Genomic DNA, 19,010 nt, shown 5'->3' on the forward strand with positions numbered 1-19,010 from the left:
TGTGACATCCAAGCAGACAAAACCCGAAAGTAAAAAAATTAAAATATTTAACCTCAGAAAAAAAATTCTTGGTAGGCTCAGGAACCTGGAGTATGTCAGAAATATCAGCTTTACCTTTTGTGCTGGTGGACACTGGAGATATTTTATCACATATTGTCCCTCTCTTCTGTCTACAGGTGTTTTGTAACGTTCAACATGAACAGACCAAAGAGAGTCAGTATTTTGTCTTACCTTCACTCTTCAGTGTCACATCATGATCTATTTCACATCCACTACTCAAACTTCGTTTCAAACACCAGATCTCCTCAGTTCTCATTTAGTGTTTCACTAATGACAAATCAATAGGGTATCTGCACGCTCCAAAAAATCCCAAGGCATTTGGTTTCAAAACAAGGTTATAAGAAAATAAATTTTGCTTCCATTTTGTAGATATGGAATAAAGCACAAAGATTAAATACTTCTACTGATGTCTGGACTTCAGTTTGATATGGCTCGGATTCAATTATTTCAGAGCACTATGCAACAGGCTGAATTTTATGTATTCAAGCCACAGATCATAGTATATTTCTAGCAGCTACTCCCTGTTACTGAAGGTATTCAGCTGGTTCTCAAGTTTTAAAACAGCAAAGAATGTCACTATGTTTATAATCATTTACTATTAACTGGTTCAGTTACTTGCTTGTGCATACACAGAATCTCTAAAAGGGACAGAGCTAGAAAAAGAAATGGCTGAAGAACAATTCTGCTTTGAATTGTATTTAAGTTTTGAATGTTCTTTCAATGTGTGACCAAAAAAACCCTCAAACTTTCTTTTAAACTGAAATTATACTAAAATATGAAAAATTCTGACTTGTTTATTTCAGGGGGTCTCACGCAGGGAAGCTACTGTGCCCTCAGAAAATATCTTCCTGTTTACATCCACTTATCCTTATTTCAGTTATGGCAACATCATAAATGAAACAGTGCTTCACAGTAGCATTCCAAACAGCTCCAGACAAATTACAGGTCTCCAGCACCGTATTTACCGTGTTAACTATGAAACAATCCTGTTTGAGCCATGTACTCTTCAACTGCTACATCTTTTATTCAACTCCTAAATCTTTCATCTGCATGATACCTGCAAGACACCTTTAAATGTCTATATCTTTTTATCTTTACAGTACCTACAATATGAACCAAATTCCTCCACAGAAGAGGCAAAACAGCAAACAATTTAAAGGACTTGGAAAAAAACTAGTTCTCTGAAGAATATTTTGGGAGGCTTTAGGGTTTGCTGCTGTTGGGATTTTTTCAACAGGTTTTGTTTTTTTTTTTAATGGTTATTTGCTCTTAGGTCTTCTTACATGCCCGTTCCTCTTCCTCAAGATAAGGATTCCAACCCTTTCCTTCTCTCATGGGATAATTCATCGTGCAAGATAGGGCAGTGTGCAGGAGTCATAGCTTCACACAAATGAAGGCAAACCAGTCCATCTGTACACTGACGGGCCAGCAGACTGCTGTCAAAGAGATCACATCACTGCCGAGTCTGCATATTTTTGCCTCAGTGACAACACTAATTTGGATTTCTTTATCGTGACCAAACTCCAGTTTTCACAGAAAAATAATCACCTTTTTATACCTCGAACACATCTGAAGTTAGTACACCAATTCAAAAGGTATTGATGAGTAAGCCAGGGAGATAGCAGGGTCACCAGTGGGTGACACAAGTCTTTTCTTTAAACTAAAAATAGTGTGAGGCACTATATTTGAAGATTATCATAACCCATGTGTACAGAGGAAATGAATTAAAATGGTATACGAAAACCTAAATTCTGGTTTTCATAAGTCTGAGTAATTATCTTTGCAATCCTAATAACGTTCTTTTAACATTATTCTGCATATAGGTGTCTTTCCCTATATTTTCATAAAAAAAATACCAGTTCTGTGGCAGGATATTGACCCTCTTGCATTTCAGCTAGAGGGCTCTTAATTGCTTGACCTAATAAGGTAACTCAATATACTCAGCTATCTCTCTCCATAGGGACCATCATTATAGGCATATAAAACACACTGCCAGCTATTTGTCAGGTATTTGTTACAGGACAAAAAAAAAAAGGGGGTGGAGGGGGAGGCAATGTTTGAGGGCTTTTGTAGATTCTAGAGCATGGTCTGTCTGAACAGACACAGACAAGGTTTTGCCCACTCCTCCACTGCTTAGCTCTTCTTCCTTATTTCTGATCTGCCACAGCTTTTCATCTGTCACAAATTCAGCTTCTTGCCTCTTTCCAAACATTTCATACATTCACAACATCACTATGCAGCTAGTCCCCAAAAAAACTGGTGTTATCCAGACAATCCTAACTCATCTCTGCTGGTCACACAATCTGCCTCTTCCCTTCTTCCTGCTACTCCTTATCCAACTACCAGTCTTCCCTAACCTCTTCCTGAGTCTTTTTTGCTCATTTCTCCACCTGGCCAGTTCAGCTCATCCTCTCCTTCTCAGGCCTGTCAACTACTACTAAGCAGTCTTCTAAGACACTTAATAATGAGATATCTGGTACACATTGCTTCTTACTTTTTTATTTTCCCTTTGGAGAAGCTGCTGCTAGTCTCGTAACTCAAACAGCCCTAATCATTCGTCCTCACAGCTTGAGATTTACCTATACAGCCCTGCATCCTGCCCAGGTCTACTTCTCTCCAGACCTTGTGCAGCTTTTGGCCCACCTATACCCATGTAAAAGAAGCCTAGATCTACCTAGATCAACAATGCCGAGGCTTCAGCTTTTAGTGCTGAGCACACGGCAAACGAGCAATCACTTTTATCTTCAGACCTGGATCAAAATGTTCTGCTACTTTGTTAAGATACCACCCATACAACCTCAATCACAGAAGCACTCACAAATGCAGTACACCCAGTTGTACAAGGCTTACAAAATCATCTGTCTACATGTTTTTGGTTTTCAGTTTCACAAATCCTACAAAGCAGAGAAATGTCATCTTGAAATGTCACAGCTCTTTTCAAGACTGCAGTGACTGAATTCAGGAATGACAACAGGGGGTACAGATTTTATGGCCAGTACCTTGCAGCACTGTTCACATTTACTACCCTGCAACTTCCCTTACTGCTTCAAGCAAAATCCTTCGCTATCATAGACACAAAATATATATAAATGGTCAGATTATGCCAAACCTCAATAAAATCATCATGTTCCTCCCGATTTGGACATTCCTCTGCTGATATATTGCACAACTCTTTCCTGCTGTGGAGCAGTGACTTCATAGAGTGCAGTACAGCTTCACCAAAACTCTGAAAAACAATGAAAATAACATAAGAAAAAAAAAATGCATTTTCAGTTTTGGATATGGGGTCCATCCATCTATCCCCTGCTCCCCATAGGATTCCCTACTCTAATTACTATTTCAAATCACCAGGTCTGAAGTTTAAATTTACTTCAGGATATGGAACTGAAACAGCTAAGTTGTTTTTTTTCCATGTAATACTTTTATTCCAAAAGAAGTTGGCCATTCTGTATTAAAAAAAAAGATAAAATGCAGACTCTGAAAAAAAGAAACCAATGAATCCATGAAGAAATTCAAGTTTCATGTATTCCTTGCATCAAAGTCTGTATATGGAACCTTTCCATCAGCTTTTCCTTAATAAGGACGAAAAGGAAATTTAGCCAAGAAAAGTAATGGAAGTGGCTTAAAAAGTCAAAGGGGAAGAAAACAAACAAACAAACAAACAAAACTCCCGACAAAATCCACACACATTCTCCTTTCCCATTCCTTGAAGAATATGAAACAGCTGTAACTTAATCCCATGTAACTACTTCTTGTAACATTTCTTATATTCATACTTCTGGTCACACACAAGCACCCACAGATGGCTAAAAAAGGCTTAAGAATCTAAGACTTTCTCCCAGCATGACAAAGTGCAGCAGAACAAGAGTATTATCATCACTGGTATCTAAAGGCGAATAAAACAAGGTGACAGAACAACAACAAAAACTGGTTCACTCAGCTTGTAAAAAAGACAACATCCTCTCACTTGTTATAGGAAGTTAGCACCTTTATTTTAAAATTGTCATCTTCTCTAGCAAGTGGTAAGGTTAAGAAGAAAAGTAAGATCACGATATGTTTATAAATTGTTAATCCAGTTATTTATTCTCTACACAATGTTTAACAAGTTATTTCAAATTTGCATAGCTTCTTAAACAATAGAAAAAGTGTTGGACAGCCAAATTTAGTCAGAGAACGTTTTGCGCTTCTGATACTTCCCATGGCAAAAACAATCCCGTTATGGTAAAAAACGATCTTAGGTTTTACAGTTAAACTTCAACAAAGATTGTATTTTTCCCCCTGTAGAAAAAAATGGTATCAAGTACTACTACATGGGAAGCCAAATTATTATAGCACTGCCAGTGTCACCATGCTTGTGCTCACGGCAATGCGAAATTAGTAAAGCATTTCTAGAATGAACAGACAAAAGTAAAATAGAAATCTTACTTCAGAATCCTTGGAATTACCAAAATACATTTCAGAATGTTAGCAAACAAGGCTCAGAATACCACCCTGACAGCCAAGGCCAAGTAACACTAAAGCAGTCATATCAGTCATTTTTATGGAAAAGTAACAGCTGAACTATTTTAAAATGCATTTTAGACAGTTATTGAGTCATTTGAAACAAACTAATTAAGAGTTCATTTAATTTCCACTTTCAGCTATCCCTTTGTCCCCACATGTTTAGTTGCAATTCACCTCCACACTTCAGTAATGTATCTTTGTCCTTTCCAAATTATGCTGACAGTGTCTTTCTCTGATTCTCTGGATCTTCCAGATTTACAGGTGGCTGCAATACCTCAAGCCTGCTCAAAGAGTCTTTCCCAGTAATTTCTCCATTCATCTCATACAAAAGTAATTTGTGAAGTTGAATAAGCACATTGAAATGCCTCATTTTCAGCTTCTACAATAATTAATCAGTCACAGCACTGAATATAGTAATTACAAAAACAAAAGTCATACAATGTGACCTGCTAATTTTTCTGCAGATCAACAGTGATTCAGTTTGAGAAGGGCTCATCATTATTCTCTAGCAGTTAGGTTTTTTAAGGGTACAAACTATTACATGTACCTTATTTATAAGCATGTACTTTTCCCTAGTTTAACATCCTGAAAGGCAGGATGGATAACTAGGAGTATGGTATTAGGAACTACTGAGGTGAAACAAAACTCCAGATTTTGGAGAATACTAAGTTGAAATGGGAGAAAAAGGAGGATGCAGCAGTTAGAAGAATCTCCCTCATGTATGGAAGATCCAGCATACAAGACTATATGTAGGTCTGGTAGCACAATGATGGTGGCACTACATAACTGAAGAGATAAAGTATCCATATTTAAAAATGAGGAGAAAGGAAGTGATGCATGATTTTAAGATCATATGAATGAATATAAAAAAAGTTCAGAGCATGGGAAGAATTTTCCCAAAAGAAGATAGCAAAGGGTCTGGGGTTTTTTCGAGGATATAGTAGATGTAGGTCAGTAACCCAGTAACTGACTTCCTCAAACTTATCTTCAGACTGAAGTCAAGCATCATCATCACCAATAAATTTAATGGGGGAAAAAAAAGTACCTACATATATGAACTCTGATGATAATTCAAAGTAAGCGGGTGTCATCAGTTAAGAGGAAGAACAGCAAATCACGCAGAAGGAACTTGCTCAGTGTGAGAGTATTTTAAAACGCAACCATATCAAGTACAAAGTTACGTCCTTAAAAACTAAAAGCAAGCTTTAAAATAGAACTGCAAATTCACAAGCTGGGAAATTCAAGACCTGAGTTGACTTCTTGATCGTGGTATAGCAATGAATGGTCAATATGACACAGGGCTGAAAATAGCAAACATGACCCTAGTACCGCATCCTTTAGTGAAACGACTGACATCAGAGTCACTAAGAAGGACATCCTGTGTAATTGCACAGACAGTATCATCCACATGTAAAAAGAAGATTAACGCACAACAAGCACAGAAAGTAGGACTATGAAGGATAATCGCTGGAATGCAGAGGCTTTCAATACAAAAGCAAACTAAAACCTTAGTTTACACAGTTTCCAAAAATCAAAGCTAACAGAGGACAGATCACCAACTGTAAAAACATCACAAGTGTGAACACCAGTGAGGGGAAAAAAAACCCACAAAACAGTTTCAGCTGAATAATAATGACATCCATGAACAAACTGTTATAAATTTGGTGTGAATAGCTTCAGCCTGGACTTCGTAAGATTCTCAGCTATCAGTGTGGTTCAAAAAGACTAAAAAATAGCAGTATTTTTTTTTTAATTTCCCATCATTAATTGTGAGACTATATTTAATAACTTTCTCATGTTCTTATCAAAATTCTGCTTCTGACAAGAAAGGACTGGACTCAGTTTCAGAGAAATCCTCCTGTCCAACAGAAAATGAAAACAAGTTGTCTCACAACCCCAGTCTAGGAGACGCGCAACTACAATAAAAACTGAAAACCAGCAAGTTCCCAAGACTATCAGCTCAGCTTAGGTAAGGACAAGACATCATCTTCAACAAAAGGATGTAATTTTTATAAATAGTACAACTACTTCCAATATACACCCACGTGTAGGCAAAAAACCCCAAGCAATCTACAAAGCTCTACTTGCTAGGCCTGCATACTCCTTCCTTGCAGAAAATCAAAAGTGTCGTCTTGCAATAAATCCTATTTCAATTGCAAGCACAGATTTTGAACTTACTAGGCCACACTAAGAGAAAAACACAAATGTGTGCAGAGCAAGACAGACCTGAACAATGAAAATCCTTGTCACGCCTCTAGCTCAAATGAGCAATTTAAAGTTTTGCACTGTCTCCTTTGTGGCCAGCAAATCAAGAAGCCATTACCTGTGGATCCTTCACAGCACACTGGAGGAAATCCTGTACTAATTGGTCTCAGGAAGTATTTTAAACAACTGCTCTCTAACATTTCAAACAACCCACAAACTTGTAAGATGCCATGATCTGCAGAGAAATCAAATCCAGTGCTGGAGAGTCATGGTTACTCTGCTCTCAAGTAACAAGCCAGCTCTTCCTGACTTCAGGTGCTGTAAGGTTTAAATGGGCTGAATATTTTGACATCATTTTGTAAATACAGAAACTTAGGCTTTAAATGTGTGTATTGCAACCATGCACTGACTTGTAAGAGCTACAACTGCAACAATTCCTGTCAAATATTACAAAGTAGTACGAAGACGACAAGAACCAGACCGCAAGCTGTGAATCAACAGCAGATGAAACATAGTACTATTCTGACCACCCTAGTGCCTAGCTCTGCAAGAAAGAATGAAAATTCCACACTATAATCTAAGTAGCTGCCCCTCAGGGAAACATCAAGAGGAGGCAGCCACAGATCAGAACACTGGAGTCTGGCAGTATGAAGATGTAGAATTCTGCAAGACACCCAAGAAGGGTCGAATTCACATTCCTAGAACTACACAGTCTAGAATGCCCAATGGCAATTAACAGAGCAGTTCACAGAGATAATTTTAGGCAACCATTAGAATCAATGAGGAATCACTGGTCACTGTCATTATTAGAAAGATGTTTCTGCAACCCAAAGGTCTAAAAACCTAGGGGGGTTTGTTGGTTTGTTTGTTTTGTTTTTCAAAGTGAAGAGAAAAAAAACAAGTAAAAGGCAGACTAAAAAAGTCCTCTAAAATCCTGTTTATGTTCAGGTTAATAATGCAAAATGACTTGACTGTAGTTACACAACTCTATTTGAGCTGGAGATTTATCATAAACCAATAAAATTAAAGATTTTATACCATGTGTCTTAGAGTGAAAGAATATCGCTTGTAATTACAAACCACTTAATGTATGGTAGTTAACATTCCTTACCAGGACCTGGAACAACAGACTACCTGCCAGGCAGTGCCACAATGCTTACCTTTGCCTTCAACCAGTTTCTGCAGGACCTACACCACAGACACTGTTTCCTTAAAACAAGAAAACCTGCTTATTCGAACAAAATAATCCAATTTCGTGTGACAAGATACTTCCTAGCTCAGTTACTTTCTCTTAAGCGTTGCACACACTTGCAAGTAAAGAATTTGTTAGCAACCAGGAAAGACCTAGGAAAATACTCATCTGTATTCAACTACTTCGAGAAATATGATTGGATAAATACATTTGCTCCTTCAGGATAAACCGCAACTCTCATTTGAATAAGTGCTCATAAAAATTGCAAGAAAATTTGAGGAAGAGTATTTATGTTCTCCAAGCTATAGTGAAAAAATTTAAAGGAATAAATACATAAATACTGTTGAAAAAAAATCACAAATAACTTTCATAAGTGCTGGACACATTTATTTTTTTGTTTTTCACCAAAGCACTGCCTAGAAGTTCACGTAAACACAAGGATAAGCCAGTCAAGCAATCAAGACCTAAAGATATTATAGTAAACCGTAACAGACTTCACATAAGTTATCAATGAACACTACATATTTCTAATTTACTACATATAAACTGGAAAGAATCTGTGCTCAAAATAAAAGTTATGTTCCAGTAAAGAAGGCAAATTTTAGCAAATAAATACATCATGATTTCATCACGTCACCTTAAAACAAACGGCAAAGACAAAAGGAAAAAGCATGCACCCATTCCCTAAATACGCAAAAACATAAAGCAAAGGCAATTTCTTTGCCTCCCTGAAATGTCAGACAATCAAAATTCAAACATATAAAGAAAAAAAAACCAAACACCCAAAAAGCCCCAAACCTAGCAGTTCATTTGGTTCATTGTTAGACTGTTGCAATAAAGATTGAAAAGCTCTGAAAAAAAATTTTAAATACAGATAATTACCTTTTTCACAGATATTCTTGGTTTCCTTCGATTGCCCTGAGCCCTGGTATACATATCCATGATTTTACCAATCTTAGTATTCGATGAAAGAAGTCATGTCAAAAATACCTATGGAAAGACATTTATACTTGCTTATTTTATGTTTCCCCATTTAGTTTGTATACATTTTGAAAATGCAAGTAGACAAAACAAGAAGGACAAAAAAAAAATTAAAAAGCATTCTAAAATGGAGAAAGATTAAACAGCACACCATCCATACTGATTGTTGCCTTTCTAAAAGTACTGCCTTAACAATTTTTAAAACAACGCACAAAATGTAAACCACACAACTTACAGTTAGCTGCAACATTTTTCTTTAACTAGATTTCAAGAGTGGACTGGAGGCACAGGAACATTACCTTAAATATTGCTTCACTATCGCTGCCACTCTGGTGAAGTTTATCAGCAGATGCTGGTACCATACAATGCACTGGAACTGCCCTTCAAGAATCTTGAGCAGAAAAGGTACTGCTTACTCAACCACGTGGCCTATTTATTTCTGTCAATTACAAGTCCTACAGACAAACACATGTGACTCCTGTTTAGACTAACATGTATCAACAATCTTACTCTCTGGCACTACTCTGTGCAGTCCCGTCCCTGCTGGCAAAACACGGGACCAAAGATGCATTTGCCAGCGCTCTTGCTTGACCAAAGTAGGTCAGAATAAGTTTCTGCTCGAGTCAGCTACCCTTATTGATGTTAAGTCTAAATCTAACAAAAGTAACCAAAAAAAAAGGCAATGAAATCAAAACAAGTTTTTCAAGTTGCCCTGTTTAATCAGCAGCAATGGAAAGCAACAGAGCAATCTAGTTTGTTTCATTTATCTCCACACCCCCGAAAACAGGCAATAAATATAGAGGATTAATAAAAACAGAAAGCACCTGCTGGGCTTCTAAGCCCTACAGAAGTTATCATACTTCATCTTTTCCCATGGTCACACAACTTAGCCTTGAAAAAGAACTCCTAGACTATACGAAATAAACCAGGTAAGGAACAAATGCATGTAAAAATGACTGCAAAATTTAAAAAAAAACAAAAAACAATACATCAGAGTATAGGTCTGCCTTGCACAACTGACTGGCTTGGTTTTCTCAGTCTCATCTCAAACACATATTTAACCTTTACATGGGAAAGAAATCTTTATCTGGGTTTGTTCTTGAGTATACGTAATTCAAATAAGATGATGAGCAGTGGCATCAAGTAATTGTATTCTTCGTCTTTCCCTCACCCAGCACCTATAAAACTTCCTCAAGAATACACTAGCAAGAGATTATTAGGTACATCTATTCACATTCCACCCTGATTTCTGCTTTCCTTCCTAAAGATTAACTTGCTAGAATCTTAGAAAAAAAGAGTTACACCTATGTAAACAAACTGCAACACTTTAATCTCTGGAGCACAGCATCTCTCTTGACTGGATGTCTGAAATTTGGAAAATTAAGACAATGACATGAAGCAGCCAGGTACATGTTAGACAGATTCTATATAAATATAATAAATACAAATAAAAAACTCGAATCATCACAAACTTCTGTGGGTGGAAGATTAAAAAACACAATGATGCTTCCGTTTAGACTCATGTGTTTAAAAAAAAAAAAAAAAGACATGAAACTGTATCAAGCAAGAAAAAGAAATCCACCTAACTCGTCCCTACTGCTCTATCTTAAATGGCTAACGCACTCTGTTAATCTAATCATATCATAAACGTTCTTAGACACAGGCTTGTCCTAAGAAGGACCATCTGTGGGAAGAGCTGGTTTCTCACATGGGGTCAAGTCAACTACTCGAGCTCCACATTTTTGGACTGATCGCTCCTTGCGGCAAAAGCCCGGCACAGCAAAATGACGGAGGTGACTTCATAACCATGTTGGGTCCCGCAAGTCTTTACTCAGGTACAGCAGTCTACCATTACACGGCCTTCAGATAGTAGGTTAAGTATTTTCCTGTGGCATCAGCTAGTAAACTCTGGAGACCCGAGCATCAACACAGAGCTACCTGCAGTATCACCTACCTCTTGAAACTAACAGCCTTGTACAATCATCCAACTCTGAAAGTTACTGGACAGAAACTGTATGGGTTTATCAACGTAACACCATAACCATTTCATCTTGCCAGCATCCTGTACCTCAGTACCTGAACTATACCGACTCTTTGCACCACCTATAGCATCTCAGCTCTCCATCATCCATTTCAGAGAAATCTGAAGGGTCCCACTTGTCCAACAATGCAACAAAACCTGAAAGTGTTCTTTTTTAATATATAAAATTATTACCCATTTTCAAAAGAACAATGGTCCAACCATCTGAGAAGTACCCAAACTTCAAAACTAACTGGAAAGGAAGTGAAAGCACCAACGAACAAACCAGCCTGGAAATAGCTCGTTTCTTGTGTAAATAAAACCTACCTTTAAAAATTATTTTTACTTCTGCATAGTGTATTTGACTATTAAATTTCATTTCCTCCTACTGTAAACTGAACAAAAAAGGGGGAATAAGTGGTAGAAGTATCAGATGTAAGAGGAACAGGACCTTCCTGTTACTGAATAACCACCAGCAGACCTCAAAAAAAAGAAAAAATTGATCATGAAAATAACTGCTAAACAACCATATTAAGTTTAACCGTCTCCACCTTTCTTTTAGATCACCTTAAATCAATTTTCCAGTGGTTTGCTGAGGAACACCTTTCTCAGACCATGTAATACGCATCCTGTTTGAATATATGTAACGGGCAGAATTAAACAGTGAAATCAGCTTAAGGGTATTCAACAAGAATTTTGCCATGGATTTCATCTCTATATAAATTTATCCTATGCCTGAAGTCACTAAAATCAGTGTGTACTGACAATCATCAGCTGACAGAAAGGAAGAAAATTTCTCCCTTATCTGTAAAGTGCAAATGTGCTCAGTAAATCTTATAGCTATACAGGCATATGTGTACATGTGCACATCCATGTTAAAGGCATACAAGGACATGAAGAATTTGAACCACACAGGCAATAAATTTTAACTACATGTAATATGTTCTTATTAAATTAAATTTCTAATAAAAGATTCTAGATTATGACAACAGTATATCTAAGATTATGGTGCAAAAAAGTACTGTTAAAAAAAAGGACACCTTCCTTGTACTTTTTTTTCCCCATCTTCAACACAATGACCTGAAGCAGCCAAAAGAACTTTGCTGATGATTTGCAAAAGCCAGGTTTAACCAAATACTGAGCTTTGACAGATTCACTCCAAATACGAGATTTATAGTTACCTTAAAAAAACGATACGCACTCTTCTATAACCTTAGCGAAACAATTGTTATTGAAAACCAAATGAAACAAGCCCACACTGATAGGCAGACAGAATCACCTAATGGATCCTTCTCTATTTCTTATTTCTAATGATTTATCACTTTCAGTAATTGAGCTGACAATCTTCAAAAGGTCCATTTATAAAATGAGAAGTTGCCTTGACCACAGCCACATCCACACTAAGAAAAGGGCGGGGGGGCATAGGGGTGTGTGTGGAATACATCATTGTTGGTCCGCATTAATGACAGTTATAAAAGGTTAGATCATCTTTTTATTGTTTGGTTCTAACTGTTTTACACTGTATTCTTGCCACATAGAAGCATGACAAGAATACCAAGCTTCACGAATTTCAAAAGAATCCTTCATTTTCTCTGCCTACATTATCGCTAAAAATCACCACTCTTGCCTTCCCTCCAGTCCTGGGTCCGGGTTCTCAAATATGTCCTGGGAAAAAAAAAATATTACTCGATGTACCAGAAACGTCCATTAGTCTAGATTTTGTGAGTTGTGCAATTAAGTTTCTCTACTTCATTCTGCTGTGTGTTTCGTACATAACACATCTAAACCAATGAAGCTGGGGGTGAGGGGTGTGTAGTATTTTCTAAGCAGTAGCATCTTCTCATGTAATCTTATTCCCCCTTAGAGAAAACTTCACCAGAGAATACTTTGTTTAGGAGGTACTTTGGGGGGTTTTTGGGGGGTATTGTTTCAGATTACATGGCACCAATTAACAGAAAGAGGGAATAATCTGATCTATTATTTTTCCACACTGAGTAAGACTTTCCACCACTGTACTTCTTCCAACAGCCAACAGCTTTTAAAGAATCCCTGAAGGATAAGAAATTAGGAGGCATCAAACAAGATGGCATAATTCAATTACCAAGCCGCAAAAGAAAAAAAAATCACTGCGCCTGCAGACTAAGAAATTCCCCTGGACAAATGGGACCAACATCACTCAAAAACAGTTTCTCAAGAAGCAAATATTGGCAGTATCAACCTCTGAAGGCTAACTGCACAATTCCGGAATCATCTTGCAAACACGTAAGCAACATAAGACTCTTCCCAAGTGTTATATGGATAAATTATCAGTATTGTGTTGCCATTGATTTTAGTACCCGTGATCTTTCCCGAATACACTAGAACTCCTAGGGTATTTTTTATCCCTATGTCAATCTGGCAACCTCTCAGGGCTTCAGCAAGGCGGCTATTACACCGGATCTATATTTCATAGACCTTTTCTTTTTCCACCCCATTGGATACTGGGGGGGAAACAGAGAAAGGCACTTCAGCCATCATCGAGAAAGCCCCTCAAAAGAGCCAAGAAAGCAAACAAGCAACACCCGCTGTTCTTCCTCGCTTCAGGGAGGAAAGGAATTGGGAGGAGGAGGACGTGCGGAGGGACGGGGAGGAGACACTTTTAAGCAGCAAAATGTTGAGAACGGGGTGAACTTCTCGAACCTGTGCACGCCGACCAGAAGCCAAACAACGCCGGAGGAGGGAAGGCGAACTCACCGAGCCCCCCCGTACCCCCGACCACACCGCGACGGGCACGGGTCGGCCTCCGGCCCAGCCCGCAGGCAGCCCCAGCCGCGGGGGCCACCGCCGGCCCGCCGCGGGGGCTCTCCGGGAAGAACGGGCGGAGAGATGCCGCCAGCGCCGCCGCCCCCGCTCCGCGGCTCTCGGGGCCAAAACGATGCGTTACCCCCCGCCCCCCCCGCTGCGGTACCGAGGAGCCCGGCGCGCCCCTCCCCGCCTCAGGTGCGTGCGGGGGACCCGCGGGGAGCTGCGCCGCCACACGGAGCCCGCCGGTGAGCCGCCTCCTCCCCGCGGGGCAGAGCGGCGGCAGGATGCTGTGCCCCCCGGGAGCCGGCCACCTGTGGGAGCGCGGCCCAGCCGGGCGGGCCGGGAGGCTGCCCCCACGCCCTACGCGGGGACGGAGCCGGCGGGCCCCCCGGCAAGGCAGCAGGGGGAACGGGGGGGAAGGGGGCGGCCCGTACCTGACAGCCTCCTCAGCACCCGGCGCCCGCGGCCATTTCACCGCCACAAGCAACGGAGGGAGCGAGCGACCGCCCGCCCAGCCCCGGCTCCGCCGCGGCGCAGCGCCCCTCGCCCGGCCCCGCCCCCTCCTGCCCCGCCCCGCCCCGCCCCCGGCGCGCGTCCTCCGCTCTCGCGACGCTTCCCGCACAGGCCCCGCCTCCCCTGCCGCTGGCAACCTCGCACCGCCCGCGTTGGGCGGGAATCGGAGGCCGACCCGGAAGAGGGGAGCGGGGGGGGGCGGGGGCGGGGGCGGGGGGTTGCGCCGTCGGCGGTCGTTGGTGGTCGCTCCCCGCGAGGGCCTGGCGCGCGCCGTCGGCGTCCGTTACGCGGCCGTTAGCTCGGGGTGGGGAGCGGCCGGGCCGCCGCGCTCCCCTCACGGGAGCGAAACCCGGCTGGCGCCTGCCTGGCCGTGAGGGGGGCGTCCCTGCCGGGCCTGCCCCGGTGGGCCTCCCCGGGCGTTGCCCCGGCCAGGGGGGGGCTAGGCCGGCTGGAACGGCCCCCGCCGCGGCCTCTGCTGCCCGGCCCGCTCAGCGCCGTCGCGACCGGGATCCGCCCGGCCTGGCGTGGCGCGGCGCTTCTCCCTGTGTGGTGACAGGCTTCGCAGAGCCCTCGGGAGGCGGTGTGCTGAGCCCTGTCCTCCCGGGAGTGAGGGAGAGCAGGCTGGCGCGGCGTGGGTCTTGGCTGCGTGGTTAACCCGGACTGGAGGCCTGCCTGCTGGTCGCCACGGAAGCCTCTCATGCCAGGCCTGGTTTCCAGCAGGCCGGCTGGCTCAGCGGGGTGGGTGGGTTAGAGGCTGGAGTCTGGTTTTAGTCAGACGAGGCACAGACAAGTCTGTCAAACCCTGTCTGAAATTCCTGCACTCTTCCTCCCTTCCCACTCCTTTTTAAACTCAAGGCTACCAGATTCCCCTGTACATCTGGTGTGCTATTTACCCCAGCAATTACACAGTTGATTTTCACATCTTCGTGATGGAGATGTGTATTTAACCATGTGTGCTGTTTGGGACTGGGTGCAGTAGTCTCACGTAGCTTCCCAAGATTACTCCATTTCAGCAGCAGCTCCTTCAGATGCTAACCTGACACCAAGGAGGCCACAAAATGAGGAACCGTGTTGAACGGTACGCGATGGATAGTCTAAACGCTGTCAGCGAATGACTTTGTCCGTCCCCAAAAGAGAGATTCCCAGAATCAGGACAGATCTTTCTGAGACTTGGCATATGAGAGAGAACCTCAGGAGGAGAAGCGACAGAACCAGAGTTCCACTGTGGCTACAGACACAGACAAGGCAGCATGTGGTTGCAACAGCTTCTGGAAGACAGAAAAGAAAGAACCCTCAAAGCTGCACTAAGCAAAAATCCAAAACTTTGTACACAGAGGCAGCGACTAGAGAAGAAAAAAAAAATCAGAAATAGATGCTAGCCTTGTAGCTTTTCTGGTACTGGGGGATTACAGTGTCTAACCTGCCCCGCTTTAAAGACAGACAGACAAACAGAGAGAGACTACCCTGATTTCCTTCTAAGTTGCATTCTTCTTCTGGGTACCACTTGGGCCCTATAAAGAGGATATGAGAATTTTTGCTACTGGATCTCCATTGCTTTTCTGGATAATTCCAGCTTCTGCCTGGCTTCTGTTTTTACTTGAGCTGTGGCTTTTATTTCTGTTTAGTCCTTGATCATAGGCTGTTTCTGGATTGTGTAATCGTTCCAGATGCTTCAGAAGTCAGCGGATGCGTATTCACTTACTCACTTTGCCAACAGGTAGATAAACCGCTTTTTAATTTACCCTGAAAACTAACAAGCTGCGTGACAAAGCCCGCAAACCATGCACAGACTAGATAGATAAAAGAAACAAAGGATTACTGGTTCTAAAGTATGTCACAGTTAAGTGGGACAAGTAAAAGGTTGCTCATATTCCCAGGGACTGCAGGTCCCTATGGGATGAGGAGAAAGCAAATGAGTAATAGAATCAAATTTAACTCCAGTTAGTCATCATTTCAATGCCCATTGAGACCAGCCTGCCTTGGAAATACACTGTCATTCAAGTAAAGAAACAGTTTTGCACATCTTTGGTTAACCAAAAAAATATCTCTTTTTGACCAACTCCTTCATTCAAAATACTTTTCAGTTTTTGTGAAAACTAAAAACTCTGTAAGAGGTTTTTGTTGTTTTTCATGTATTAAGACTTACAGTAAGTAAAAAAAATTCCAAAACAAAATAGATCTGGAAGCAATGTAAACATGAGAAAGCATGCTTTAAAAATAAATACAAGCCTTTTATTCCCTTTGTTTTGTAATTCCCCTTAGACTATTGAGAATAATGAGTTCCTATGGCTCCCTGCCAAAGCCTTGGAAAAAATCAAGATTTACCCTCATCGGGAAACTATGAAACATAACCCACATGACACTATTGTTTGTCAGAAAAAATGGTTTTTTTATGCAATAAGAAAAATGGGGATAGCTTCAAAATAGTGATTTTTTTTTTTTACAATTGATTTAAATACCACGTATGTAAAAGGACAGGAAACTTGGCTGCTCAGCCAACGCTTCTAAAAATGCATATTAATTAGGAAGAAATAGGGTATCGGTTTCTGGACTCTGGTACTTTGTGTCCTGTTCAGTTTTATGTTTTGCAGGGCAGGGCCTGGCCAGTCAGAGCCCATCCCACTCCCCCCAGCCAGGGAGTAGGGCGAGCCAGGGACGGGGACAGCCCTAGCCCAGGGCATCAGGTACCTCCGTGGGGACAGGCACGGGTCAAGGGCAGGCTGGGACGTCGGTGCATGGGTGGGGGTCAGGATCAGGCCCGGTGAGGGGAACCAGCATCAGGCAAAGCTGGCTGGAGAGGGCCGTGCTCCTGGAGCATTTTCTGCCTTTTCTTTCTGTATGGAAAATAGGTATCTGTAGAATCTTTTGTCAGAACTACTGTAATGTCCCTGGAACCATCCTGAGTCACTGTCTGCACCTGTCTTTTAAGCTCGATATTTTCAGGATCACTGGCTTGGAGCAACTTGTTGAAAGATTACCTCAGACTGACTTGTATGTCATCTCTTACGGTATTGAATGCCAGTGCTATAAAAGGAGATGAAGAACCAGTCTGTGACTTTCTGGCCATTCTCCATCCATTTTCTTACCAGTCCCTTAGATTTTTTTTCTCTGTACATGAAAACTACACAGTTGTATAATTGGGTCAGTGGGGTTTTTTTCATGATATTACCTCTGAAAAATGTCTCTCTGTAACTAAAGCTTTATTAAGTTCAGGCAAGACTTTAAATTATATCCTATAACCTATACTTACAGTAATAAGGATTGCCTTCTCAAAGGCAGATAGGTAATTTGTAGTCTTGGTATTTCTACCTTTAACAGAAGGCACAGCGTACGCTTCATGTCTCAAAACCTGGGTGAACCTTTCCGTTGATGCCTTTGCAGCAAGCTGGGAAGGATCTGCTGTGCTTGATACTATTTCCCCTCTCCGAAATCTAAAGGTCATAAAGTAACAATTTCATGAATGACTTGTAGTGGCTTATCTGTCTATAACATACCGTTCTGCTCGCCAGCCCAGCTACCTGCTTCTCCAGCTGCACTGCTTCTGGACTGTACGGCATGCACACTGGTGAGATCAAGCAGTAAATGAGACTGAACTGAGAAGCCTAGAGAACAGTCTGCTTTTCCTTCCGTTTTGCTGATCCAGTTCACCAGGATAATAAATGCATCAGAGTGGCACTGGGGGTAGCACAGAGACAACTGAGAATGGAAACAGCTTAAATCACAGAATCACAGGATCACAGAATCACAGAATGGTAGGGGTTGGAAGGGATCTCTGTGGGTCATCTAGTCCAGCCCCCCTGCTGAAGCAGGGTCACCTACAGCAGGCTGCACAGGACCTTGTCCAGGCGGGTCTTGAATATCTCCAGAGAAGGAGACTCCACAACCTCCCTGGGCAGCCTGTTCCAGTGCTCCGTCACCCTCAGAGGGAAGAAGTTCTTCCTCATGTTCAGACGGAACTTCCTGTGCTTCAGTTTGTGCCCATTGCCCCTTGTCCTGTCGCTGGGCACCACTGAAAAGAGTCTGGCCCCATCCTCCTGACACCCACCCTTGAGATATTTATAAGCATTTCTAAGGTCCCTTCTCAGCCTTCTCTTCTTCGGGCTGAACAAGCCCAGCTCCCTCAGCCTTTCCTCATGGGACAGATGCTCCAGTCCCCTCATCATCCTCGTAGCCCTAATGGGGCTTGTTCTGCCACCAAGAACGTACCCACATGTTGACTTGCATTGCCGTTCTTGGAGGCACTCTTGACACACCTACCAACTACAAAAACTGGAACTCTTCGCTGGAGTGCGTGATTTCATTAGTCATCCTGTCATGAATCTTTGGCCTGGGCTGGACCACGGCATTTGTCTCTGACAAGGATTGGGTTTATGGCACTATGGTCTAATGCAGTGACAGTTCCTGGTTTCTTTTCACTGAATGTTTCATGAATCTGTTGTTTGTAGTGACATGTTTGAGAAGTCATTTTTATTTGCATTTTCGTGGGTATTTTAACTCTGTTTTTCAACAGTGAAAACCTAATAATCGTTATTTATGTAACTATGTTGTGGCTGTTGCTGGGTTTTCTTTCCCTGGAGTTTGATCTGTAACCTACGTAAGTCATCTTCCAAACCAGTAGGTGTCAAGGGTGTAATCCACAGACTACATACTGAACCCATCCCTCAGCTGGACAGTGATGTCCTGCTGACAGATGAGTTCTCAGAGCCAGCTGGATCGGCCTTTTAATGCGGAATGGAAAGCGTCACAAGCTGA

At 41.9% G+C, this 19,010-nt stretch overlaps 1 protein-coding gene across 5 annotated transcripts in view; it reads right to left on the reverse strand.

The window, feature by feature from the left end:
• The window catches only part of AKAP11 (A-kinase anchoring protein 11), a 48,026-nt gene extending 33,746 nt beyond the window's left edge, over positions 1–14,280 (reverse strand). For all 5 annotated transcript variants that reach the window (XM_075422397.1, XM_075422425.1, XM_075422415.1 and 2 more), the window contains exons 1-3: positions 14,180–14,280; positions 8,843–8,950; positions 3,170–3,286 (exon numbers count right to left, since the gene is read on the reverse strand). In XM_075422397.1, the coding sequence (XP_075278512.1) occupies positions 3,170–3,286; positions 8,843–8,902 (177 nt within the window). In that variant the 5' untranslated portion in view covers positions 8,903–8,950; positions 14,180–14,280. The remainder of the gene's footprint in view (positions 1–3,169; positions 3,287–8,842; positions 8,951–14,179) is intronic.
• Between the last annotated feature and the right edge of the window lie 4,730 nt (positions 14,281–19,010).

Source organism: Opisthocomus hoazin, chromosome 1, assembly GCF_030867145.1.
Source record: "Opisthocomus hoazin isolate bOpiHoa1 chromosome 1, bOpiHoa1.hap1, whole genome shotgun sequence".
NCBI lineage: Eukaryota > Metazoa > Chordata > Aves > Opisthocomiformes > Opisthocomidae > Opisthocomus > Opisthocomus hoazin.